The 27,800-nt window shown below is 43.8% G+C and overlaps 1 protein-coding gene across 1 annotated transcript; it reads left to right on the forward strand.

Moving 5' to 3' along the window:
- On the forward strand, nucleotides 1–27,778 carry armc2 (armadillo repeat containing 2). The gene is made up of 18 exons (XM_080790468.1): nucleotides 1–20; nucleotides 790–1,001; nucleotides 1,391–1,463; nucleotides 2,115–2,280; nucleotides 4,187–4,328; nucleotides 8,244–8,311; nucleotides 9,514–9,621; nucleotides 11,274–11,461; nucleotides 12,323–12,425; nucleotides 12,556–12,779; nucleotides 13,926–14,071; nucleotides 15,474–15,573; nucleotides 20,174–20,480; nucleotides 23,550–23,672; nucleotides 23,946–24,059; nucleotides 25,827–25,959; nucleotides 26,168–26,337; nucleotides 27,239–27,778. The coding sequence occupies exons 2-18, from the start codon at nucleotides 805–807 to the stop codon at nucleotides 27,361–27,363; spliced, it is 2,487 nt and encodes an 828-aa protein (XP_080646594.1). The 5' UTR covers nucleotides 1–20; nucleotides 790–804; the 3' UTR covers nucleotides 27,364–27,778.
- The last annotated feature ends 22 nt before the right edge of the window (nucleotides 27,779–27,800 follow it).

A 27,800-nucleotide genomic window follows, 5' to 3' on the forward strand; every position in this document is an offset into this window, starting at 1 on the left:
CTGAAAACCAACTTATAACGGTAAGTTGTGCAAGTATTTTCCCCTTGCATAGACAGTATAGCGTTGGTTTCAACAACCTACTCTTGTCAGGATTGTCAGCGTTTCTGTTAGATATAGTATGATAAAGTTGGGAACGATTTGCAGAGGTATTGTCTTAGATTAAATGTTCACTGACCGACAACCATGCATGGTTAATAATACTTTGTTATAGTGCTTTCTGGGGCATGTTTTGTTGTCAGGTCTGCTTCTCCCCCGCGGCACTTGGTAACCATGGAGATTGAGCGTGAACGCGCAGACACAAATTGCCTCGTTGTTCAGAAACTATAGCGTCAAAGTGGTCTGGTTTCCGTGCAGGATATAATATTATTCTATAACTGTTACAAATAGTAAAATATAGAAATATAATTTCACCTTATAGAAGTAGCCTATACGGTAGGCTGAAATTATAGTCGGTGTTCTACTCTACTACCAGGAGTGATACAAAGGAATTTAAGTCAATATATTGTTTGATCAAGCTAAAGCAATGATTATTGATGTAGCTTTTAGGCTAATAGTTTTGCCTGTAATCTGTGACTGTGTGAGAGCAGACCTGGAAATGTACATTTCACAGTGGGCCACTGTGACATTTTCTAAAATGTCACAGTGGCCCACTCAGTGCTATTCAATTTAAAACATTCATTGGATTTAGTGTAGGCCTACTGTATATCTCACTCTTTCCATGTAACACGTTAGTTATGTAATCAAGTCTGATATCGTAACAAATTAAATTTGTTTTGTCAAATAATATAGAACCATACAGCCTCTATGGAGAGGAGACAGGACAATGCCAGTCCACTGACACGCAGGCACAGCACTCAGAAGAAGACCTGTGCAGAAATCGTGAATGAAGCCAGGCAGTCCCTACGAGTCCTGAGCACACAACGACCTTTCACCCCCAGGGACACTCACAGGCACCTGTTTGGAGACGCCCATCGAGACAGCAGACCTCCATCAACCTTCAGGTGTTTACCCATCAACATTTATTTTAAACGTCCCTCTAGTCTATAGCTGCAACTATCATTTTTGTACAGTGATTATCCTATGGATTAATTTTTCAATCAATCAATGTTTATTTTGACAATGTACTTGTTGCATCGCGACATATGTGAACCATTTGGGGGGAGAAGACCTTTCAAATATTTTTATACCTTTCGCCCCTAAAATAACATACCCAAAATAGAGATATATTATAAATTGACGATTTCGTTAAATGATCAATTAGTTTTGTAATAATAAATGATATTGATTAGTTCGATTAACTATTGCAACATTACTCTATAGTCCCCATGGTTGTGGAATAAGGACAGGATCACATGCAACCTGTCAAATTCACCTTTCATTCTCCTTACAGTCTTCATGCTCGCAATTTTGACACCCCCGATTCGCGACCAGGATCAGGCAGTCGCCTCTCCCCACTGACCCATGTAAGTTATTTCAAAAGCAAGCCGACTCCACACCTGTGTACAGTATTTCACACAGTGGCTCATATCCGTGTTAAGGTTGTGTAACTTGTGTAAAGGCCGGAAGCTGTTAATGGTGGGCTTCGTTATTTCAATATCCTGAATGTTAGCGAGATGAACGTGCAGTCTTGCACTGAACACAAATGATCAGCAGCAGTGAATTGAATAATGTATCATCATGCTAAGGTCATGACACTAGGTGTTGTATTCAGGTTGGCTATTTATAGGGGGGGGGACATAATAATTTATATTTTAATAAAATGTAAGGCCTAATATTTCTACAATATTGCGCCTAAACCTGTGGATAGCCAGTCCAGGGCATAAACAAGAATTTGAAGGGTAAATGTACCATGCATGTTCAAATCATGTGTACTTTACATTATTTTCGACCATTTTCCAAGGCATACATTTCTCTTTTTAAATATATTTTGGAAAATAATACCAATTTAACAATGAGGTCCTTTATCCAGCAATCCCATATATCTGCTAAAGAAAAACAACCCCACAAGATGGGGAGGTACTGTGCATGTGCAGTATGTAGCACATTGTTTACTTTACTGCATTAATGCTAGCCTTGAGAATGTAAAGTAATTGTTGTTGTATGTCCTGTGCTAGAAGCCACATTTTCCAGCAAGCTGTGATGTTGCAGAGCCAGTCAAGGCCTGTCCCAAACCCCCTCCTGTGCCACTGGAAGAGAAGAGGGCATTGGCAGGGACACGGGCGCGCCTCCTCCGGGCAGGATCTCTCACCACATTGGCACCTGTACATCGAGCGGCGGAGGGTAAGGATGATGAAAGAAGGATGGCCAAATAGAGGCCGGGCGGTATTTCGGTCTGGCCATATTTGTATTGACCGTTATTCGACTTTTGAATAACTTTTGACAGCCAATGTGTCCCGATTTTCAGCCACTTTCGACTTTATGTGAGCGGACATGAACAGTGATGGATATGTGTGACAGATATACATTTGAAAATGTAATTATTGAAAGGAAATCCCTTATGCTCTGTACTGTGAAACGTTTTTCATAAAAGCAGGACAGGATAAATACCTAAACATTTTCAACCTGGTGTCCCTATAGAGCGTCGCAGTCCCTCCCCCTTTCAGAACAACGAGTGGCCCAGGAAATGAATCCCAATGCATTTTTCCCATAGACATTTCAGAAAGTATTTATTTAAAGACCTTTTAAGCGTCGTACGAAGCCAACTCTTGTCGTGACAAATCATGACAACACACACAATATTTTGGACCAAACAAATAATTACAAAGAAGAAAAAAACGGCAGGTTACAACACTTCTTTTGTTGTTTTTCTACTTTCTGAAATGCCTATGGGACAAATGCATTGGGATTCATTTCCTGGGCCACTCGTTGTTCTGAAAGGGGGAGGGACTGCGACGCTCTATAACATTTTTAGAAGTCTTCAGAAACGGCCGATCGACAAGCTCACCGCATGTCACGATGCATTGTGAGTTCCCTAATATACCAGACCTGTAGATCGGCCATTTTCTTGCTATTTTTTTAATTTGGCTTAAGTGGTTAAATATTTAAACGTTGGAACTCCGCGGCCACACTTTTATACAAAATATCGGTCAGGGGAGGTTTATATCCTAAATCAAATGTACAATGAAAAGCAAAATAACATCACATAGGGTGTGTGAACCCCCACCAACCAGAAGAACACTTAACCGTTAACCCGCCTTTCACGTAAATCTATGTGAATTGGATTAATCTGGCCCCTCACCAATCCCGTAGATCTACGTGAATTCATATTCATATTCATATTCAACTCATATTAGCATTGGGTTGCTAGCTGGTGTTGTGAACAACACTGGAGCGCGCCATCTTGATCACCGCGCGCATACGCATCCATTCTATCTGTTTCTTTCAATCGCTTTTATCTCCAATTCCTTGTCCCAGATGGCATTTCTGGTCAAAACAAGGTTTATTCCATGGCCAATAGCCGACGCTGTGATCCTCCCGATCATGTTTTATCTGCACTGATCAGTAGACTGGAAGTGGATGTGACAGCACAGTAACACACACACACACTAGTATGACATCATAAAATCCGTTCGCAGATTTTTGGCTCTTCAAAATAAACAGGGGTAAATCCTGGCAATATAATGATAATTAATTCAATAATGCTGGCGGGGAATGTATTAAGATTCTCTTTTCCAACAGTCTCTACACCTCCTCATTTTTCATTTAAATTAGCTCTCAGGATAGTGCTGTGTTGCCTGTGTACACACTCCGTGTTAATGTATCCATTTGTAAAAAAGACAAGGACATTGCTGTGTATCAAGCCCAATTTATACTTACAACAGTCTTGCAACAGTTCACGAGCTTTAGACTCTACCTCAGTTGAACTGATGGAACAACTGGGACCATTCACTTCACTTCACCCGTTGCTTTGCAGCTTTAAATCATCCATTCTGGCAGCTGAGTAGCTGAAGAAGCTTTTCTCAAAGAGAAATAAATGGATTCATTCACAGGCCAATTTTATACCTGATTTACATTCTCGGTGACTGGCTTGGGTGAAGAACCTACTTTATTGGTGCCGTTTTGAATGGAAAATTCATAATCTCCTTCCAGATCCTTTGCTCACTACAGTACAATAGTGCTAGTAATAATAATAGCACTTGTACGGCCTGTGAATAACCTGTTGCCACGTCCCCTCTGCCGTCTTTAGCGAGGGAGAGATTAAGTCCAGGCGAAGAACAAAGGCAGCAGTCAGCCAAAAGAGAGATCAGGAGACCCCCCATTTCAGACAACACTGAGGTCCACAGCACCGGACCCCACAAACCTGGCCCACACAGAACAGCAAGCGAAAGGTATACTTTATTCCCCCCCTATCCGACTTTCTCTATTTGTCTCGCTCCTGCACCCTCTGCACTTTTTTGAAGGGCGCTAGTCCCCTCCAATGCATGGCTTTTGAAGATTACATCATATAGCAGCCAAGTCTATATGGGATTTTTAATATTTGTTTAGAGCACTAAATAACGGCGTGAGACACAATGTGAGACCCGGTGCCAATGCCTAAGCTGTAATCCTGAGATACTCTCCCTCTGCCAACCTCGGGAGAGCCCCGAACTGAGCTCATGCTTTCTTCAATGTATGAGGAGTGAGCAGACCACTTCTTATCACCTGCAGGGGGGAGTTTCCCCATTAGGACGTAGTGCGTGGAAGGAACACCTTATTCCAACCAGTTCCTTTCCCCTCCATCAGGTGCCCCAGCTGACCAGGGGAGGCAGTATAGAGACCAGGATTACTGCATGCTTTTTTTGTGAGGGTATTACCTACCCTATGGGACACGGGGAGAACATGCAAACTCCACACAGAAAGGCCCTTTCGCCAACCCCACCTATAGGGTATGGGTGCTGATGATGTGGAGGAGAGAACACCCACCACCCGTTATTGCAATTCTAACAATTACTTTTTAGATTAATCGAATGATTGAGAAGCATGTGAAGAATATATAAATAATAATAATAATTCCGACTAAATCGACCTACACACAAAGCCACACGTTGGAGCGGTTGGCACTGCTGAAAAAGTATCTAATGTGGGTCCATGGTCAAATTAATTTCTTGTAATGGGTCCTTGAAATGCACATAGCACGTTGTTTAACATTGTTCAATTCAATCAGTCTGTCAAGGACAGAAAGTAGTTTTTTGCCACTCATTAGTCAGTAGGCGTTCCTGCATAACTTCCGGGTGTCATGTGCATACTGCATTAGCCTGGCTAATAAGCCAAACTAATATCACACAACACCGCCGGCAGGCTAATACTGCATACCCTCTATTGGTTGAGAATAACTTCCATAGAGTATGTCATGGCCATAGCTAGATCAGCCTCCTGGCCAAACCTGTCCCCAGTGACTACAGTATCAGCCTTTACACCTCTACTATGCCTCAGAGAGGCTAAAAGCTCCTATTTTTATATGCCGACCTCATCAGCCATGTGTCAGTGTGAGGGACGTTACTCTAGTCTGAATGCGAGGACAGGGGGTGTGGGGGCGGGTGGGCGTTTCGGGGGCTGTCGTTAAAATCCATCCGCCTATCGATTTGGTGGGGGCAGCTGCGCCTGTGGGGTGGGGGGGGGGGGGGAACGACTCATAAAACACTTTTACTGGACGTCCGCTGTATCGACACCCAACCCCGCCCACCCCACCTGCACAACCTCCTCACCTCTTAACTTACAAGCCAAGTTAACACACAATAAGTCTATGACACCATTAAGAAGTCAAATGCTGGATCTGGGCCAAGTTCACTTGCAGTGTTGGAAAGGGATTCCACATGACCCAATGACATCCCGAAGATAAGGCTGAAGAATTCTTGTGGCTGTTTCAGAATGTACCTTTGTGATACAGTATATGTTGCCAACAGCAATTAGTACAGCACATCCTGGTACTCACACCGTTCCACCATACACTCGCTTGTGTAGCAACTAGACCAACTACAGATGAGATTGTTTGGAAAAAGACAAAAACTCACGAAGTATTAATGCACAGTAAAAAAAAAAAAAAAAAAGTTTTAATTTACTCTGAGACCCCTTTTCCACCGTTTGGGAAACGGTTCAGTTCAGGACCAGTTTTTAGTCCATGAGCCAGACCTCCAAAATTGGAGCGTTAATTATGAATTGAGTGGGCAAAACCATACCTATATTAAATTATTTATAAGAAAATGTGTAATACAATAAAACGTCTTCGAAAAAGCTATTCCTGTGGAAGGGTTATCATGTAGTAATTTAGTTATATTGATCCTATAAACATTTTTTATATAGGTATGGTTTTGCCCACTCGATTCATAATTAACGTTCCGATTTTGGAGGTCTGGCTCATGGGCTAAAAACTGGGTGTGCAGCTGTGTGTAACAAAATTAACACAGACAGGTCCATTTGTTTCCATATGTACACTTATCAGAATGATATAACTGTAATAGACCATTTGGTTCGGTTCCTATCAATCATTTAGCTGGACATTGTGTACTCTTTCACAGTTACCGGTAAGTGAATACTATAATAATATAGGATTGGAATATACAGTGTAGTAGTTTGAGGAGATAGACCTTTCTATGTGGAAACATCAGAGTCAGCACGACATATTAATATGTTGAGTTGGAGGAGATATGTGTGTAGAGATAGGAGGTGATTAGCCATCCTCTTGGTTCCTTTTTCTCCCAATAAGCCAGGGCTTTATAGCTCCAAATGGCTCTCTATTAGATTTGGGTGCCCATCTGGGCAAGGCTGGCAGCAGCAGTGTGTTGTGACTGCAGCACACTGGGCCAGCCTCTAAGACAGAGATGAGGTCATGTCTCAGAGAATGCTCTATCACACAAAGAGGCCTTATTACCAGACTCCTAATCCTATCACACAGAGCCATATAGCCCGCCTCTGGCATTCACAATAACATGGCCTGGCTGGCACTCCTCTTGGCTGCATGTGCACCGGGTGCCATGCAGCCTTCGCCAACCACTGAAACGATGGTGTCCCGCACCAGAAATAGCAGACCTGCAAGCTCACAACGTGTCGCACCTGCCATCCGTTGTGAGCTTGTAGTTTGCCTATTTTCGACGCACGACACTGTTGTGCGATGAAGTATGAATCGAGCTTCACACTGCACCCCTCGAAATGAAAACCTGCTCTACATATAGACCAGAATTCATGGGTTATACATAGATTTATAATATAATGTATTATATTTGAAGAAAGAAGTGTACAATAAGTATCTTATTTGCAGTGGGAAGAAGCTATTACCTTCACTGATCCCTGCACAATAAGCCTATAAGAATAGGAAATTAATGTGTATTTTAGTGTTTAGTGTTTATTTTATTTGCAGTGGAAATACAGTAAGTTAGTTCCTTCACTGCACCCATATTACTGTCCCAGGTAGGCGTATTACAGACCGCACCATGTGGGCTAGTGTTAATTTAAGTCCTATTTAAAATGGCATTTTTTTAAATGGCTTTAATACAGTTTTTAGAAAATGCCTGGCCGATAGAAAGTGGTTAATGCTTGGTCTCCTTACTGTATGTCAAAAGACTTTGATAGACAGTGACACGCGGAAGGCAAACCACTATGCAGATGGTATCATGACATGAACATGTATTACAAGGTCCTTTCAGTTGTTAGTACATGGAGGTGGTGAGACTGCTGCGACGGAATACAATGACGAAGCAAGCATGAACAGTTTCAGCTCGGCCAGCCAGCCACAAAGTTAAGACCTTACTTCCTGTCTGTTACAAAGTGCAGTTTGTCTATGCACATACTGTACAGTAGGACGTCTCATGTTCATTATCTCTCTTTCTTGCACACACACACACACACACACACACACACACACACACACACACACACACACACACACAAAGGAGAGATAAGTGCACACATGTGGTGTAATTTGAGGTAAAGGGCTGTTATTTTAACCTCTGTTGCAATGGGGACACCTAGTGGCCGATGAGTAAAGCACATGTACGTAATACTACTGACATGGAAACTGTTGGACAGAACACAAAGTCAGCAACTTTCCAGCACACTGCACTTTTGGCACTGATGAATTCTGTGAATTTTCCTTTTCCATATCCTTCGAAAGTTGTGTTTCCTTTTTAAGGTCAAAATTGGTCCGTGAACCTACAGTGATGACCTAACCGCCTAAACAAGTCATTACAACGGCTTCAGCTCTGTTTTATTGTGAGCGATCTGATGTAATCAACTCTCTTTGTGTGTGTGTGTTTGTTGTGTGTCTACAGTGGAATAAGACGTACAGATGCTGACTCATCTGTCAAACCGACAGAGTGCGGAGCAGGAGCCAGAACAGGTTTGTCCTGATAAGCTAACTGAATCTCACCGTTTTCCCGATGCAAGAAAGCATCCATTTAAAAAAAAAAGAAAGAGAGAAACAATGATTGTTCTGATCAGTATGGACTTGGATGGAGTGTTCCACAGCGTTAACTTGCACTCAGTGAACTTCTTTAAGCACTAAAGTCTCATTTATTTGACCGAGATACATCGAAACCAAAACATGCTTGGGTTTATAAATGTTGTGCGTACAAACTAGACCAATTACAGATCAGATAGCTCAGCAAGATATAAAGACAGGAAAGCAAGGAGATGGCTTTAAGTATAACAGTACACAGCAAAAATCCCAAGTATCCCCCGCTCACACCCATTGATTTAGTTAGTATGCAACAAAGAGCTAATTCATTAGCTCTGTATATTGAAATCAAACCAAGCCCGGCTTAATAAAAGCCAGTATTTCTGTATTGAGAGTCTGCACAGTAAAATCCTCAGTGTTAATGCAGATTTGACTGAGTACATATAAAATAACACCACCAGCATGAGTGTACTGTACATGAGGAATGGCACAGATGGAGGAATGTAACGCCATTTCCGCCACAAACGCCCATCTCTCCTCCCAACCGAGCAATCTTTTGCTGACTGTTGGGGGTGTTGTTGCTAAGGGCCTGACACCCACCGACGAAGTCAGCCAGCCAATGGCTGAGAGAGCTGTTGGTTCGGGCAACCGCAGTTTCCTGCATCGCACCATGCAAGGTGGAAGATATGCAAATGTCTGTACTGTGAGAGAACGATCGTTCAAAACAAACGCTCACACAAACACCTCATCATCACATGCACACACGTGTTTCACTTCACCCAAGTCCTGAAACAAATCAGAGGAAGTAGGTGTGTGTGTGTGTGTGTGTGTGTGTGTGTGTGTGTGTGTGTGTGTGTGTGTGTGTGTGTGTGTGCACGTGCGCGCACGTGCGCGCTCAAATGTACTCCTATTTATTTTTATTTAAAGCACCCAATGACCACTTCCAGTGACTTATAATCACACAGTAGTCACAGTACTAGAATTTATTATAAAAGTGATTATAATGCATTGTATAATTATAATGTATAACTATGAGAATTATGATAAAACTCTGATCCTGGCCAAAAGAAAAAAGTCTGTTAGTGACCAGTAATTATGAAGTAATATGATATGATACTACACCCATTTCTCTGTCCAAATTTCAGAGCTGGGGAGCGGAGAGAACACAGCATGCCAGAAGGAGGATGCAGAGTCACTGGTGTGGAATGATCATATTGCTCCCCTCATCCAAGAGCTGGAGATAATGGCCGCAGGTACAGTAGTGTCTGTGGGTGATGTGCAGTAGTAGTAGGGAACCCCAGTGAAATATGCAAACTTGCATAACACATTAGTGTTAATGCAGGGCCCGAGGCAATGCAAAATGCCTCCATGCAACAGCATCTGTCCCTCACTAGCAAAGTTATGTTTTGTTAATTCTGGTCCAGGCACCGCTCCAAAAGGTTGGATGGTGGTTGTGGCTCTTGCAGCAATCTATTGATAAATGCACAGAATCTGTGCGTGCGCTCACAAGGATCAAGCGGATTTCCAAAATCTATAAATCCACAAATCCCCATGGATCCATTGTGGATCCATCGGCCTAGCTTATTTAAAGGGAAGCATCCCCGATTAGGGCATCATGTTTGTATTATTATTATTATTATTATTATTATTATTATTATTATTATTTCCCCCATTCATCTAATTTTCAACCAGTAGGCTGATAAATCGATTTATTTCTTTAATGTCGCCACACAGTCATGCATGGAAAAGCACTGTCCTTTCAACCATTGAAGAAAGGCAAACAACAGTGTTATGTTTGGGGGTCCCAGCAGAATTCTGCTTTAGCCTGAAACTGTACTCCGACAGCCATGAAATGAAATCTATGGCTGTAAATATTTTAGCACCGCTACCAATTTAATGGAAAATTCATTTGAAAGATAAATATTAAATATTTATTGTACCAAGTGCCTTCTGGCTCATGCATAAAACACCCTTTCACTTTCTCTGGGAAATTGCAGTGAAGTGTCCACCGTACGCAGCTGCCAAGGTTTTCTTTAATGGCCAGAGCCTGCTTTCTTTCTTTTTTCTTTTTACAAAAGAAAACATTTATTTTACCTCAAAAACAGGGAAAAGACTCCACCCTTTCTCTCTTCCTCTGTGTCAAGAACGAAGCTGCCTATTGAAGTATTGTTGCCCCACACTTGACCACTGCAGCCCAGAGCTGTTTCTTAGAAAAGGGAGGTCCCACACATTAAATGTTATTTTACCGCCGACCAGTGTACTGTAAGATTGATGGTGATGATTTAACCTCCAGCCCGTCATGCAATGCTACTAGACTGCAACACACCACACAGCAGTGCCCTGTCTTTCAGCACATTTAACACATATGCAGATGTGCGCCAAGTCGGCAACCAACTAATACTAGTCCTTTTCATTTTGGTGAGTTGCCCTCTGCTTGACTTCTGACACATTGACTTCAAAGACATGCTTTTCCTTGGGATGCCAGGCAGTGGTGTAAAGTAACTAAGTATTTAAGTACAATTTAGAGGTATTTGTACTTTACTTGAATATTTACTTCTACTCCATTACATGTACTTTTACTGCACTCCACTTTTACTAGTTAATCTTTTAATAGTTAATCTACAATCTTTTACTAGTTAATCTTTTACTAGTTAATCTACAAGCTCACAATGCACAATTGCATCGCGACGATGCAATGCATTGTGAGATTGTAGATCTGCAATTGAAAACTTGAAATGGGACATTCTGCACAACGAGTCCTTTTACTTTAGCTATTTTAATATCACGTGTGTCACGTGTGTGCGTGCACATAAGTATAGCAACATACATTTTTGAATAAATATCAGAAGTTTTTCAGGAAACTTCAGAAGGCGTTTTTAAAACATTTGATTACTTTCTCCACCAGGCGGCCCTTTGGAGGCCTCGGAGGACGGACTGTGTGAGACGTGTGACGGCCTCCACGCCGTCCTGACGGAGCACGGCATGCTGGGCCGCCGCTGTAGGAGCAGGGCGGGCATCCTCCGAACGCTGTTCCGCCTCATCGACCTCAACTCTGCTCGACTCAACCTCCACATCGCCAAACTATGCCTGGCGGTGAGGGCCTGTGTGTGTGTGTGTGTGTGTGTGTGTGTGTGTGTGTGTGTGTGTGTACTTCTCCACTACATTTCAGAGACAAAATGTGTACTTTTACTATACTACAATTATTTTAAAACTTTAGTTACTAGTTACTTTGGAGATTTTAATTTGGATTACAAATCTCTATATACATTTAGGCCATTTGAAAACGGCTGATCTACAAGCTCACAATGCGTCGCGATGCTGTTTTCAAAACATTTTGTACACATTTTGAACTTGGGACATTATGCAATATGATTACTTTTACTTTTAGTACTTTAAGTACATTTTGAGGCCGATACTTTTGTACTTTTACTTAAATATTTAATACGGGACTTGTAATGGAGTACATCTACAATGCAGTATTTATACTTTTACTTAAGTAAACATTTGAGTAGCCTACTTTTTTCAACCACTGCGCATATGCATATGTGTTTGCGCGTGTTAGTGCAAAAAACAATTTCAACCACTTCTCTACCCCTGTAAGGCCTCACTCACACCGTTCGATCTAGCATACAACATTGATGCATGCTACGTAGATCTAAGCAAGATGTAAGTGTCATGGCCGCCCCAATGCATTTCCAATGGAAGTCACATGGTTAGATACAACATTTTGGACTACAAGCTGTTGTATGTTTCGACTGCCCCCCTCCCCCTCATACAACACAAATGTTGTGTCAAACCATGTGGCTCCCATTGGAAATGCATTGGGGCAAGATGTATCACACCCTTTGTATACAACAAGCATACATCAGTCTGTTGCGAAGGTGTGCAGTGAGGCCTTAATCTGTGATGTGACAATAATGTTGATTCTTTCTAACTGTGCACTGTGGAAAGCAGCTGTGTGTCAGTGGAAACAACCTGTTAAACATCTGTAAGCTCATCTTCAAGATCAGCCGCAGTGAAAGCAACGACGTCCTGTTCCACAACAACTCCATCATCGGTACGGTCAACACTTGCATTGTTTAATTTCGTTCCAAATATTGTTCAGCTCAGACAGACCCAAAAGATATATGTGGTATGTGGTCAGGCCTGAATGTGTTAACAACATGTGCACATTGACTTTCCTCCAGACTCCCTGCTGGTGGTGTTGAGCACAGAGGACGCGTGTGCATCCAGTGAGGCCCTACTGTACTGCGTTGGCACGCTGAAATTTCTGTCCGGAAACAGTGCCCTCCTCAGACTCCTATTGGACAAGAATTGCATGGGTGTGGCCCAGCATCTCATCCAGAGCCTCCACCCGCTATCCACGCCTGGCCACACCCACTTCACTGTTGCGGGGCACATCCTCGTACAGGTGAGGATAGGTTAATCATGGTGCTACTCAGGGTGCAGGGGCTTTTCAGTGACATTTTCATGCATTTTCATTACATTTTTTATGGTAGCAATTCTCTGTGATCTCTGCTCACGGTTTGGATTGGACATGGTTGTCAGTGCCAAACGTTTGAATGCGTTGAACTGAAAGGGATTTATTCACATTTCACAAACTTGGAACTGACATGGGGAAATATTTCAAACCACTAGAAATAGATTGACCTTGGAGCTGTATCAGGTACAGCACTGTGTTCAACTGGAAAACTGGATGGAAACTTATTTGTCTCTTGCCAAACACTCTGAACAACCCATCTCATAGTTTCTTTGGTTTGGCTATTTGGGTTAAATACACAGTCAAAAAATGTTGTAACTATTCTGTATCGGTCTGGGCTGGCGAGGATAGCTTAGATTTTTACTTTCCTGCTGTTCTGTTGTTTCTCTGTGGCGTGGAGGCTCCTCCCTGTCCCAGCTTGACCAGTACACACTGGAACTCCAGTCCAAAGCCCAGCTTGCTTCACTCTATAGAAAATGACCCGCGGGCTGACGATGCAAGTCGGCCTAAGCAAACATCCTGGGCTGGCGCTCGGCTTGATATCAAACAGAGCTTGTTACACTGTTTTTAGTGGAGGGAAATGAGTTGTCAATAACGTTCCGGAACATTCTTCCCGTTGTGGCGGTGCTGCACATTTGAAATCAGTGTTTCCCTCCTCTCGATAGAGTGATTTATAGCCACAGTAAATTACTTCCTTTCCTTCTACTGCTGTATGGGGTTCTGTGCAGGGCAGCAGACAGTCCTAATTAGGATATGATATGATCACTTTGTGTCTTGTTGGATATAATGACAATGGATACATACTGTACATGCAACACTGTGTTATTGTAGGCACTTTGAATACTGTAGTTGCTATTTGCAACACACACACACACACACACACACACAGACACACACACACACACACACACACACACACACACACACACACACACACACACACACACACACACACACACAATCAGTCAATCATTCTGTCTGTCTGACTATCTATCTACAGTATATAGTATGTATCTATAAAAGCATGTGTCTGTTTTTCTGTCTCTGTTTCTCCTTGACCTGCTGTGACCCGGTCAGCTGACGGCAACCCTGAGGAACCTCGCAGACCAGCAGGAGTCCCGCCCGCTCTTTGTCTCGCACGGCGTCCTATCAGAGCTCTGTGTGGCACTGCGTCACCACCGCCACGACCAGGACGTGTGCACCAACATCGCCAGAATATGCAGGTAAACACTGCTCACACAGGTCAGCCGTGTCCAATCAACCCCTCCGAGGGCCCTGGCGCTACACCAAATCAAAAAGCCCCCATGCACGCGCGCTTGGCATGCGTGTAACACAATCAAGAACGACACTTTTTGCACTCGCACGCCCAGTGAATGAACACACGTGCGTTCATCGCACCGCCCAGCACTATCGCCGCCGCTCCCATAGCGTTATGAGGCTAATCCCCGACGGCGCTGTATCTGCTATTTTTGAGCCTTAAAAAACTGTTGGACGACCAAAAACACTAGCTCGGGTTCCTGCGTTCCATTTTTCGGCGGAAGCAACAGCTGTAACTATTTGAAATAGTGTAGCACAGGGCCCTGCAAGCTGTGGGCCCTGGAGCTTAAACTCCACTAAATTCCATTGTTAATCCGGGCCTGTGCAGGTGTGTAAGGAAAGAAAGGAAAGGAAAGGTACTATGTTTACCCAGGGTAACTGGACTAAGTTCAATAACTTGTTTACAGCCAGGCCCTGCTCATAGAACATTTCATGGTAGGGGTTCAATGCCTTGTCCAAGGGCACTTCAGCGGTGGTAATTTTAACGTGCCGGTCCGGGAATACGAACTAGCGACCTTCCGATATCAAGACCGCTCCGCAAACCGTTCGGCCACTGCTGCCCCCCTGCGCGACGTCACGCTCGATTTCACTTCTGTGAAACGGAGTGTGACAGACGGGACTGTCGGAGTCACTTCTAAGTTCTAACTCTGACAGGAAATGCTCTTTGTTGTGGCGAGGCAACTCTCCTCCTCCCTCCTCTCTTCTGTCTTTTAGTGTGAGACAGTGATCAAAACAGGACAAGATTCAGCTAACCGCACTCTCATCTTCTGTTTTGCTTGTTTATTTTCTAACTTTCATTCGTCATTCTTCATTCTTGTGTTCGATCAGGCCTCGTCTTGTCAAATATGGTGGGTGGGAAACGTGCCATTCAGGGTGGGCCGATACACCTGTTTCCTCCACTCACAAACTGCTGAAATTTTTTGCAAAAGATAATGACTGAGGGTTAGTGATTTCACTATAATTCAGTAGCTTGGGTTCCAGCCTGATTCTCTGCGTTCTGTGAATTTGTCTTGTGACACGCTACTAACGAATGACAAAACAAATTTCAGGCTGGAACCCAGCCTAATGATTCAGCCCTTGCAAACCTAGAGTTGCATCTAATTTGGATGAATAACAGGACATCTTTGTTTACTTCCAAGTAAATTAAAGAAATAATAATTCCAAATTTGACACTGCCCCGTGCCTGCTTGTGCGCTCCATTAGCAGTGCTGATTAAATTGGTCCAGTTAGCGTAGCGTAGCGGGGTGGTAGGGCGGGTGAATGTTGATGATGGTCAGAGGCATTGGTTGTCCTCTCTCTCTCCCTCAGTAAACTCTCCTCTTACTCGGAGTGCCGCCTGGCGTTGGTCCAGACCCCTGACTGCTGCCCACTATTCATAGAACTGCTGAGCAAATACACACAGAAACAGGTGAGCTGACGACCCCCACCACAAACACGCACACACATACACATTTACATTTTGTATTTGGTGGCATTGCTTTAGTTAACTAACTAAAGTCAAATCTAATTGGGTCGCCAAATTTGAAATGCCAACGCCAGTTCATTGGTTTCATGTTCAACATTACATTACAGTATTTGTTCCCACATTCCCACACACACACACACACACACACACACACACACACACACTGGAAATATGTATTTAACTCAACATAAACAGAAGTACAAGAATACCTTGTACACTGTACAAGAATACCTTGTACACTGTACAAAGGACATAAACACTGCCAGTTCAGTCAGACAATGGGAAAATAAGTTGTGTACATTTGTGGTTATCTGTATGTTCATATGTTATGGAGCCAGGTGTGCATGTGTATTGTTGTATTGTGTGTAGAATGATTCGTTTTCATTTCAAACAGATTGTAAAAAGCTGACAGGTGAGCGAGGGCATGTCGATATATAGCGAAATGTTTCGCTATTACCGTAACATTTTTGATAGTGTGCGAACGGGTTGACGAACTATGTTTATACTCTAGAGATCCACTAAGCATGTTTACCCCCAGAGCAAGTTGTTTATGTACTTCAAGTCCCAGCACATTTACACCACACAGTGTGTCTCTATGGAACACTATCTCCCTCTCTCTCTCCCTCTGTCTCTCTCTCTCTCCCTCTGTCTCTCTCTTTCCATCCCTCTGCGTGCCTGCGTGTGTTTGTTTTGATGTTTAATCAGTTTCCCAAGAGAAACTGGGGAAGTCGCAGGGTGAGGAGAAGAAGGAGGTGGAGAGATGGACAGGGGCAAAGGAGGAATATAAGGGGAGAAAGGGGGGGATAAGGATTTGGCAATCAGTGCAGGGGTGACATATGCTCTTAATCAGCCAGGACATTAACACACACCCACTCATGTCACACATGCACGCACGGACTTGCGCACACAGGCAGGCACGCCCGCACGCACGCATGTACGCACATATAGATACAAATATAAACACATACGCACACACACTAAAAATAGACACAAATACACCCAAACAGAAATTTAAGCAGACACACGACATGAGCACACACACACACACACACACACACACACCCACACACAAAACACCAAAAAACGCATGCAAGCACACACAGTTAAAAATACGACCACACACATTAAAAATACACTCGCATATTCCTTAAAAAAATAACCTCATACACAAATATGCATATACACAAATACACATATGCACATACAGAAATCCACCAGCTCGTGTACATACACACACACACACACACACACACACACACACACACACACACACACACACACACACAGTGTGCCAGTATAGTGAACGTCACATTGTGTGAAATGAACACCAGACCTCGGGGGGACAGCCTGTCCCGTTCTCGTATCAGTGTGCTGCGGCCTGCGGGCGGTCCAGCTTTATTGTTTATATTTGGTTTAATGTGTTCTTCTTGGCTGACCTGCCTTTCATCTGACAGACACAGGGGAACAAGCATTGTATGCGAGATGTTTACTTGACTTTATATGGGTTTGTTCTTCTTGATTGTATGGTTACTTTAACTACTTGGACCCCAGCGTCCGTATCCTGGGGAAAACCTTCTCACACAATAGCAGATGTTATATAAATACATACTAATTACACCAGTAAGACGCCCCGAGGGCGAGAAGTGACCTCGCCTGGGTGACGGCAGACTGCTGGACGAGCGCTGCCACTTTGGCATGGGGGGTCAGATCAACATATGGAATGAATTCTGTACTGGCCATATATGGAGCGTGTTTTGAGTGTACAGGGTTTAATGAGGTCAGATCAACATATGGAATGTCAGAACAGGTCAGCTCCATATATGGAGATCTAAGGGTGGCAGCGAGGGCAGTGTCTTGAGTGTACAGGGTTTGATGAGGGTCCAGGTACGGCCGAGCCTTAAAGGACAACTTTTGTTTTTTTTTCCAACCAAGGTTCATGTTTTAGGTTGTTATTAGAGAAAGTAAAAGATGAGTGTTCATTTTTTTCATTTGCTGCTTTCTTTTGTTTTAGCGATTTTAGCTATTTTTGACAGGTGGGCGGGGGCATTCGAACATGGGGCTAAATATCTATGTTCTTTACAAAATGTTATAGCTATTTCTTTTTTATTATTTACTATAGTCCTACTAGAGTAGACCTCATAAAATTACATCTGGCCACAAAAGATCACAGGATCTACTGAGTGTGAAGGGGGAGCCAGGGAGGTGATAAACTGACATACCGGTATTGAGCCTGCGACACACAGTATGGCATCCCCCAGTACTCTACCTTCACATTCAGTACATCCTGTGATCTTTTGTGGCCAGATTTCCTAGGGACTAAGGACTATAGTAAATAATAAAGAAGAAATTGCCATAAAAGAGACGTATTTAGCCCCCACTTCCCTGTCAAAAATAGCTAAAATCCCTAAAACGAAACAAAGCAGAAAAAAATTAATAAAAATAACACTCATCTTTTACTTTCACTATTAACAAGCTAAAACATGAAACCCCCTCCCCAAAGTTTAGCCTGTATAGAGTTTGAATGGACAGGTATCAGTCAAAAGGGAGACATCGAAGAGGAAGGACGGGTGGGGAGGGTCAACATAATATGGAATGTCAGAACAGGTCAGCTCCATATATGGAGATCTAAGGGTTTGAGGTCAGATGTAGAGTTGCTGGCCAGCTTCTATTTTAGTAGTCTATTTTAGTTGTCTATTTTAGGTTTTCATAGTAAACGGCGACCTACTGTCGCAATAAATATGTGGCCATGTAGAACTTGGGTGCGAAGTGAAATTACCGCATGTGAGCTCATGAGCACAATATCTCCTGTGTTTCCAATGCCAAGCTTGGGATTCCAACTCTAGAGAGCGATAATAAACATCTTCTAATCCACCACCTATTTTTACAGTTTTAACAGTTCTAACCCTAACATTTGGCACAATTTGCACAACCTTCACTTCATGTACCTAATCGCTCGACACAATTTGCCCTACATCACACCCCCTTATCTGCATTAGACTCCGACTTTCCTTCTTTACACTGTGATGTCAACCTTGTTGTTCAAACACTACACACAATGTTCTGTTGTTGCACACACTTATCACGTAAAATCTACATCCTACAACACACAAATCTATTCAAATCTCTAAACATTCAAGTCTGGTGAGCAATTTGTTTGTAACGCCTGACCACATAGATGACCCACAGTGACTCGACTACATTGTCATCTGAGACAAATGAGCTTCCACCGGGCTGCGTCAAGTGCGTGAGTGGTTCCAGGACCACCTACATTTTTCCGTTCTATACTTTCCACTTTATTCTCCTTTCCTGAATCCTATTGAGGAGTTCTTTTCAGCTTGGAGGTAGAAGGTATATGAACGGAACCCACAGAGCCGGGTCACACTGCTCCAGGCCATGGAGGAGGCTTGTGGCGACGTCACGTGAGTCGCCTGTCAGGACTTTACAGTATCCAACACTGCTTTGACAGGGAGAACATTGCCTGTGATGTGGATGAGGCCCTCTGGCCAGACAGGAACCGGGGGCATGATGCATATACTGTAAATTACAGTATTGTTTGGGAAGGGGGGAGAGGGCCCTTTTGAGTAGGTTTGAGCATGTTGGTTTACAGTAATGTAAAAAGCTTTTTTTTGTCTGTATATTTGTGTGCTGTTTTATGTTTGACTATGAAAAAGTAAGCCTACACTGAGTCATTTTACAAAAAGGAGAAATGGCTCATTCTCCATAGTCATCGTCATTCATGTGTGTTCCATTTCTATGATTGTGTTTTCAATTTTGCACTTCATTGTGCTGTGAATGACGTGTGCAGCAAATGCTTAGTTGTGTGTACTCAATGAATGGCTGGAAAAAATGGCTGTGTGTACCAAATGAAAACACAAGTTCCATTTTGGGAACAGTTAAGAGATTTGATGGCAAAGAGTCATCATGGAAAAGGAGAGTCAGGGTTTAGCATTTGGGTGTGAGGTTTTCAGTTTTGTGTGTGCAGTTTTGAGAATGCCGTTAGGTTGTGAAAAACGTGCGTTAGCAATCGTGAAAAACTGTTAATCATAGTGTGCTACAGTATCTTGCAGTTCTAACAGGTCAGAACTAGGGTTTAAACTCACAACACATTGGAGACATCAAGTCAACTTCTAATCCACTGAGTCACAGTCTGCCTTATGTTGCATTGTGTAATATTTGTAATTCATATAATGAATGGTTGAGGACAGCATCGTCCCCTAGCTAGCTCGTTCAGAGTGTGACGTTTCTGTGGTGTTGTGGTGATGTCCTCATACTTTGAATTCAGAATCGTCGTTTGCCACGTGACAAGTTCACAGGTGCTAAGAAGTAGGTCATAAGGTGCAGACTTTGGAGGTACGAGAGTTTAAGTTTATTATCACAAAGTGTGTATGTTTATTGTTGGTTCACTTAGCTTCTGAAGCTCTCTCTCTCTCACACACACACGTGCGCACTCTCACACACACACACACGCGCACGCACGCACGCACACGCACACACACACACACACACACACACACAACTTTCTCACTCTAAATTGCTCCCACAGGACCTGGTGGTGCGTCTCCTGTTCACCCTGGGTAACCTCACGGCCAAAAGCAACGAGGCCCGGGAGCTGCTCTTCCAGTGCGACGGCTGCATGGACGTCCTCCTCGCGCTGTACGGCGCCTACCAGCGGAGGGACGCACCGGTGCCGGCCCGGCCCGGTGCCTCCGCGTCGTCACGTCCAACGCGGGAGGACGAGGACGTGCTGGTGAAGCTGGTCCGGGTGCTGGCGAACATGTGCGTCCACCCTGCCGTGGGCCCGGCGCTGGCTGCTGACGCGGCGTGTGTCCAACTGCTGCTGGAGACACTGGGTGAGCTGAAAGCAGTGACGCTAAAGGCCTATTCATACTCCAGTGTTCGGTGATGTGGTGACCACCGAAACGGTGGTCACCTCATTAGGTGACCACTGTTTCGGTAGGCATTAACAACAACAACAACAAAAACATTATTCACATTCTTGTCTTGTCACTGGCATGCAGTGGTGGAAAAAGTACTAAAATGTTTTACGTTTTAAGTAAAAGTATCAATACTGCAATGTACAAATGCTAGTATAAGTCTGGAATTCAAAATGTACTTGAGTAAAAGTACAAAAGTACTGGCATTAAAAAGTACTTAAAGGGCCTGGGCCATGGCTCAGTGGTCCAGGCACCTTGGCTGGTAATCCAGTTTGGCAGTGTGCCACGGGTTCGACTCCCGATCCTAACGGCCTTTACTGCATGTCACCCCCCCATCTCTCTCCCCCTTTCCCGTCAGCCTATCCCTCCATAATAAATATAAAATAAAGGCGAAAGCCACAAAAAAAGTACTTAAATTACCAAAAGTAAAAGTACTAATTTTCAAGTAACTAGTAAATAATAGTGGAGTAAAAGTACAATATTCGCCTCTGAGATGTAGTGGAGCTACAAGTATTAGAAATTGGAAATACTCAAGTAAAGTACCAATACCTCAACATTTTGATTGAGTGCTACACAAGAATGTTACGTGTGGTACTTAACATCAACCAGGATGAGCACATCACCAACAAGCGTCTGTACGGGGCATTACCAAGTGTAACGGAGAAGATAGCAGTAAGGAGGATGAGACTAGCTGGCCACTGCCACCGACATCAAGAACTCCCGGCCAAAAAGCTTGTACTGTGGGAACCAACACACAGGCATCGATCGAGAGGACGTCCCACACCTACCTATGTGGACGTACTAAACTGAGAGATACTGGTGGGGAAAGCACAAAGGAGCTGGCCAGATGTATGGAGAACCGAGATGACTGGAGACGACGATGGAGGGCTCGTCTGAGGACGACGTAGAGAGAGAGAGTACTACTATTAAAGGACCGCTTTCTCTACTTTTCGACCTATCTTCATATAATTGGTGATGGTCCTCACGATCAATCATGATAAAATAGCCATTTCTTTCTCTACCCAGTCTGTCTCATAGGAGGACTGTTCAGAAACCCGTCATCGATGGGTTGAGGATGCGTTGGCTAGTTTATAAAATAAAAAATTACAGTACTGGTACATTTTGAGGACAGCCATGTTTTTAGGTCCGTTTTAAATGTGGATGGGGAATGGAGAGGTTTTGTGGCTGTTGGTATGGCATTCCACATTTTGGTTGCAGTAGAGTAGAAGGCATTTTCCCCGTGTTTGTGCCGGATTTCGGGTGAACAAGTTTTATTGTTTATTTGTTAGGATTCCCATTAGCTTTGCCCTAAACAATCACAGCTAGTCTCCCTGGGGTCAGAGGAGCTTCCTCTGGTGTTGTCCCTCACTGTAGAGAAGTACTTTGACAGGCAGTATTTTAAAGACCAGACCCATTGCAAGTTGGAATGACAGAGATCATGTGCAGGATAATAAAGGCCCTATTCTGAGATACAGGACAGACTTGTCATAGCCTTCCTCTCAGGGTTGAATCACTATGAAGCTGCAACAAAGTCAGGCGTTCTGAATACGAACATGCTTATCACTGCTGTGGTCTCGTTTGTACAGTTTGTACAGTACAGTACATCTCTGTTCTATGACACCCAGCCACGTCCCATCTTGAGCCTGGGAACAGAAATCACCTAAGACAAAAAAACAACAACAACCACATATTACATATTTTCGGTCAGCTTTCGGTTGCTTTTTGTACTGCAAACAGCACATCCTCCTCTCTGGGTTGAACTTGTTTTTTTTTGTTGGTACGGTGCAGACAGCAGGATGTTCTGTGTCATTCTGCAGCCGGCAGTGTGTCTGTGTGAAACTCTCCCATGTGGTTACATGCTTTCAGGACGGGGCAGAGGTGGCACGAAGGTGGGTGGTAGGCTCTCAGTTTCATTTGCTGCTGGCCTCCGACACAGTGGTGGAAAAAGTACTACAATGTTTTACTTGAGTAAAATCGCGAGATTGAGATTGTAGATCTACTATTTTCAAATGGCCGAAATGTATATAGGGCTGAAGTGGTTAATGTAATGTTTTTGTAATAATAATCAAAATCTGAAAAGTTACTTGTAACTAAAGTTATTATTTATATTGGTGGATGAAGGAGAAATTAACCACTTAAACCCTCTTTACTTAGAAACTGGACCTGAGTTGGCTCTGTACTTGGACCACTTTCTTCCACCAAAAATAGCTGATCTACAAGCTCACAATATGTCGTAAAGCGACGCGTTGTGAGCTTGTAGATAAGCTATTTTTGGCGGGTTCAAGTGGTTAAGTCGTTGGCAGGGAAGGCCAAGTATAGGCCTAAGACATTGCGGTGAGTAGGATAGGCTGCACTGCCTAACGCAGTTGGACTCGGAGGATAAAAAAAAGGAAGAACAGTTCAGAAAAAGCAGCAGGGGATGAAAGAGTGAGGCTGACTGTTCAACGTTCTGTTTTGATCCGTTTTGCGACAGGCAGGCCTGTTAGAATTAGAAGGGAGGAAGAGGAAGAAAGAAGAATTCTTCACCACACCAAAGGGGGTATTTCCAGTCAGAGCCAGAAACGAAATCCGCTGTGACACAGGCATCGGTTGACAGCTCCACCGCAATATCTGCGATTTATGCCCACACTCGTTCGTGTGCGACATCTGGCCGCTATATCAGGAACAGACCAGGTTTCTGAACCACCACCCACAATGTGATCGCTGCTGGTGACCTCTGGCCTGGCAGTATGTGATCAAACTGCATACATAATAGGTTAAAACTATAGAGATAAGATCATGGATAAGTATACCGTCCATTAGCTTTATGGCACCATTTTCAAAAGATTCACTGTGGCATATTGGTCATTTCAACAAGTCTGCATATACAGTAGGGTTAGGGTTTGAGGCGAGCGTTCATTGTGTTTCAAGTTGTTACAGTGTGTGTGTGTGTGTGTGTGTGTGTGTGTGTGTGTGTGTGTGTCTGTGTCTGTGTCTGTGTCTCAGAGTTGCGGTCTGTTCTGGAGAGCGAGGAGCTGCTGGTGAATGTTGCTGTCACCATCAACAACCTGTCCTTCTACCAGGGAGTCAGCTCTGTCATCAGACACGAGAAGCTCACCATTGCCAAGAGTAAGAGAGAGAAGAGGGTGTCACGGAGAGATGGAGAGAGTTGGATGTGTGCATCAGAAAGTGTATTTAAAACGCAGTATCTGTCGGGTGTCCTTGTATGTCACAAGCTTTTGTTAGTTGGTTCAATATTTATAAACCTCACTGTGTGTGTGTGTGTGTGTGTGTGTGTGTGTGTGTGTGTGTGTGTGTGTGTGTGTGTGTGTGTGTGTGTGTGTGTGTGTGTGTGTGTGTGTGTGTCTGTGTGTGTGTCTGTGTGACTGTGTGTGTTTTTAGTGTTGCTGAAGTTGCTGCTCAGCTCCAGTATGGACACAGTGCTGGAAGCCACCCGTGTGTATGGAAACCTGTCACAGTCCAAGGATGTCCGCGACTTTATTATGCAAAACAAAGGTGTGTTATAGACACACACACACACACACACACACACACACACACACACACACACACAGCTACATAAAGGCATGGCGTGCACCATTAACTCTTCCATACACACTATTCTGTATAACATAAAGAGTAAGATGGTAGAACAGGTTTAATGTGTTTATATTTCTTAGTGCCTGTTAAAAATTGAGCAGCTGGGCACCTTGTGCGGCGCATGGAACCGCTGCGCCGTCAGCCTTAATAGTGTGTGAGATTTATAGATTTTGGGGCATAAATAATATATTGGTCGATGTCACCATGTGCCACATACTGTACACTGTACAAAACAAAAATAAAATGAACTTTCAAAAGGGCACATTGTTGTTCAGAGCGCAAAAGGGTAGGTGCTCTAGCACGACCTCGTGTCTATCTGTGCACGCTCCTGCCTGGTACAGTAAATGTCACATCAATGCAGCCACCTTGGTTTCGAAACCAACCCACAGTCCTTTGCTGCTTGACAGACTCACTATTGCGCCCACAGGGTGCATGTGGTAAAATATAATAAACAAAAACATGCAACGCTGAGATTTTGAACTAATCTCTGCTTTATATTATTAAGTTTGCACTGGCTCTAAATACTTCACTGAAGGTCATGTGGTTCATGAAGGACTTTAATATATCTGGGTATTATGTTTATTGAGTCGTGTAATTGATCATTTCCATTATCCAATCACAGTGGGACTGCAGTGCCAGCTGATTATGACCAGGTGTGTTTGTGTTTTGTGTAGCTTAGTTCAGTAAGCTTATTTCAGCTCAGTTCAGTATGCTGGCAGCATTTCATGATAGGGATTCGGGAAGTTAGATTAGAGCCTTTCTATCCAGCTGAACTTAAAGTGAGCTATCAATCCTACAGTACATTACAAAGAGCATGTAAGACCACAAGAATTCCATAAAACACATTGGTGCAACAGTCAAATATTATGCTTCTTAAAGCAGAGGTTGAAAGTTCAAATCCACAGCCCTAAAGCTCATGTTTTGTCTAAGTTTGCACTGGCTCTAATTAATGCTTCACTGAAGAGTATGAGAGCTTTGTTGTGGATATGATGGAAATTTCAGTTCCTCTGTAGGCTACAACTACAAACTACCGTTTTGTCACTGACCCATAAACAGAGACAGATCAGGTGATCTATTGAGAACAGCAGTCTGCTGGGGGTGCATATGTTGGTTATACATACTAACAGTCCGACAGGCATTAGTCGGACAACACCGTCGCTCCCGACATGCGTGGCCGGTTACAACTAACCTGTGGCCGGTTACAACTCAACTGTGGCTCCCGACATGCTTGGCAGGTTCAAACTAACCCACCGTGGCAGGTTCAAACTAACCTGTGGCTCCTGACATGAGTGGCAGGTTAAAACTAAACCGTGGCAGGTTAAAACTAACCCATGGCTTCCTGTGAGGTTAGGTTTGGGTTTTGAGTAGGGTGTCGGACTAAACTAATTCCTTCGGACCAAACACATACACCCGGTCTGCTAGGGAAACAACAGACAGCAACAATAACCAGTGATGAACCAGTCACTCAATAATGTCACATACTGTAGTAAAACATAATAAAACATCACCTACTGTCTGCGTCATGCTGACTTATCTGCAAGGCCAAGCACAGTCAGATTAAACACCATCTGTGATTGGAAGCACGACTGCAGTTTATCTCCTCCTCCTTTGTTCATGTTGCCTTTTGTCCATGACTCCTCCATCTCTCTCTCTCTCTCTCTCTCTCTCTCTCTCTCCTTACAGTGTACCAGTTTGTGGTGACCCTACTGGACTCTAAAAACTGTGATGTGTGTTTCTCAGCTTGTGGGATCCTCACCAACTTGGCACTGGACCCCCCTAACAGGGTCACACTCTCTCTAGAGGGTGGTGCTGGCAAGTAAGGGAACAGATTTAAGCTCTGTTTATTTTCCTTCACATGACAATGTTGCTTGCTGACGAGATTTTCAAGCTAACGTGTCAATGCGGCGTGTTGTTAGCTTGAAAATCATATTTTTCCCCCCAGAAAGCAGTACCGCCATACTAAGTGCAGTGTGTGTGTGTGTGTGTGTGTGTGTGTGTGTGTGTGTGTGTGTGTGTGTGTGTAGGCTGGCAGACTGTCTCAGAGACTTTGGACCAGGGGACTGGCAGCTAGCAGGCCAATTGTGCCAGGCCCTGTGGAACCTCACAGAGCAGAGTGGATCACAGAGAGACTCTCTCTCTCTACTGGACACACGGGGGAGAGAGACACTTCTGGAGACGCTCAGCGCATACTTAGGTAGGAAGATAATTTTTGTCTCCACCAGGCCAAAGGCATGGGGAGAGTATGTTTTGCACTCCGTCCGTGTGTCCATCCGCCAGTTACCAACTAATCTCCGGCACTGTTGGCCCGGTCGATGCCAAACTGCGCACACACACTCCCTGGATGCCAACGACGAACCTCTGCCCCGATTTTTTCACAATGGCCTGTTATAGGGCCACCATGAGGCCGATTTTTGCAAAACACATTTATTTATATTACTCGTACACATTTTATTCATACATAACGCAATTCGGTATACACCATATAGTCATGTGATCAACACGGACCTGTCCGCTTCCCCATATTCCATCCCCATTGGCTAAGATTGCCTTCCAAAGTTTGCAGGATTGGTCCGTTTTGAACAAAATGCCTCAAATCATGAACGCAGAGTGCAATTTGAGGGACATTTTGCATGCACATTCCCATTAGGCTGAGGAAGGAATGCCACTTGAACATTTTCACATCAGCCTCATGGTGGCGCTATAACTGGCCCCTTCGTGTTTTTACCTATAACTGCACCGATCTGTGTAAAACTTTGTATGCACACTACATCCAATCACACACTCATTCCATCTTCATACGGGCTATTTAAACTGGAAGTTTGCACTGCTCAATCTGCTTGCTTGCTGCTGCACACTGATACTGCTGCACTGCTGTCTGCTTAAACTTTTGCTGCTCACCCTCCTCCACCACAGCTACCACCTGTCGTTTTGGATCTGCTGTTTAGGTCCGGGGGATTCGAAGCCCCTACATTTTCCCAAAATTGCTCCTATCCTGGTGGAGACCTGTGCCCAGAAGGACACTTTGTCTAGTTCTATCATCAGGCCGTACTACTACTAAGTGTCACTCTAATCCGCTTCTACCGCAATTCTTTCAGATGAAGACAAAGCTCTGCAGTGGACAGCCAGTGATGACATGGGGGATTTCCATCAGTCATGCTGGGAGTCAGAGTTTGTCCCAGTAGCTCAGAAGCTGCAGAATAGACTTCGATCTATGCACTGACTGTCCGTGACGGGCTCAGGCTGTGACACAGGGAACAGGACTCCTCTTAATGTCACATGACCGATATAAAGTCAGTGACCTATAGAGATCCTCTGTGTAACAGCTGACTGTGCCTTCCTTCTATGGAAAATACTTCCTGACCTTGACCTGAGCCAAACCAAGTTAAAAGGCATCACAAAGATCATAAAGTGCAGCAATGAAAAACGGGTGAGATCATCGGTTCACCTGAAGTGTGAACCTTCTTTTGCACAATCTTCTGTGTCCATGATTTGTCTTTTCTTACATTCCTCACTCTGCTCACCTTTTTATCTAGTTTGTCTTGTTTGTTATTTAATGCACTTTCATTTTGCACCTCTTTCCATCATCTTGCATTTCAAGAGCCCTGTCCTGTACAAAGGATAATTGTTTTGCACATGGAAGCTAGATATGGTAAGATA

This window comes from Protomyctophum bolini (assembly GCF_963924005.1).
Source record: "Protomyctophum bolini genome assembly, chromosome: 19".
NCBI lineage: Eukaryota > Metazoa > Chordata > Actinopteri > Myctophiformes > Myctophidae > Protomyctophum > Protomyctophum bolini.

Bases quoted from the DNA above. Each gene is read 5' to 3' on its own strand.
- armc2 (XM_080790468.1), top strand. From the start codon at position 805: ATGGAGAGGAGACAGGACAATGCCAGTCCACTGACACGCAGGCACAGC. The intron at 8,312-9,513 runs GTTTGTCCTGAT...TCCAAATTTCAG, and splicing joins CGGAGCAGGAGCCAGAACAG to AGCTGGGGAGCGGAGAGAAC. The intron at 11,462-12,322 runs GTGAGGGCCTGT...TGTGGAAAGCAG, and splicing joins TCGCCAAACTATGCCTGGCG to CTGTGTGTCAGTGGAAACAA.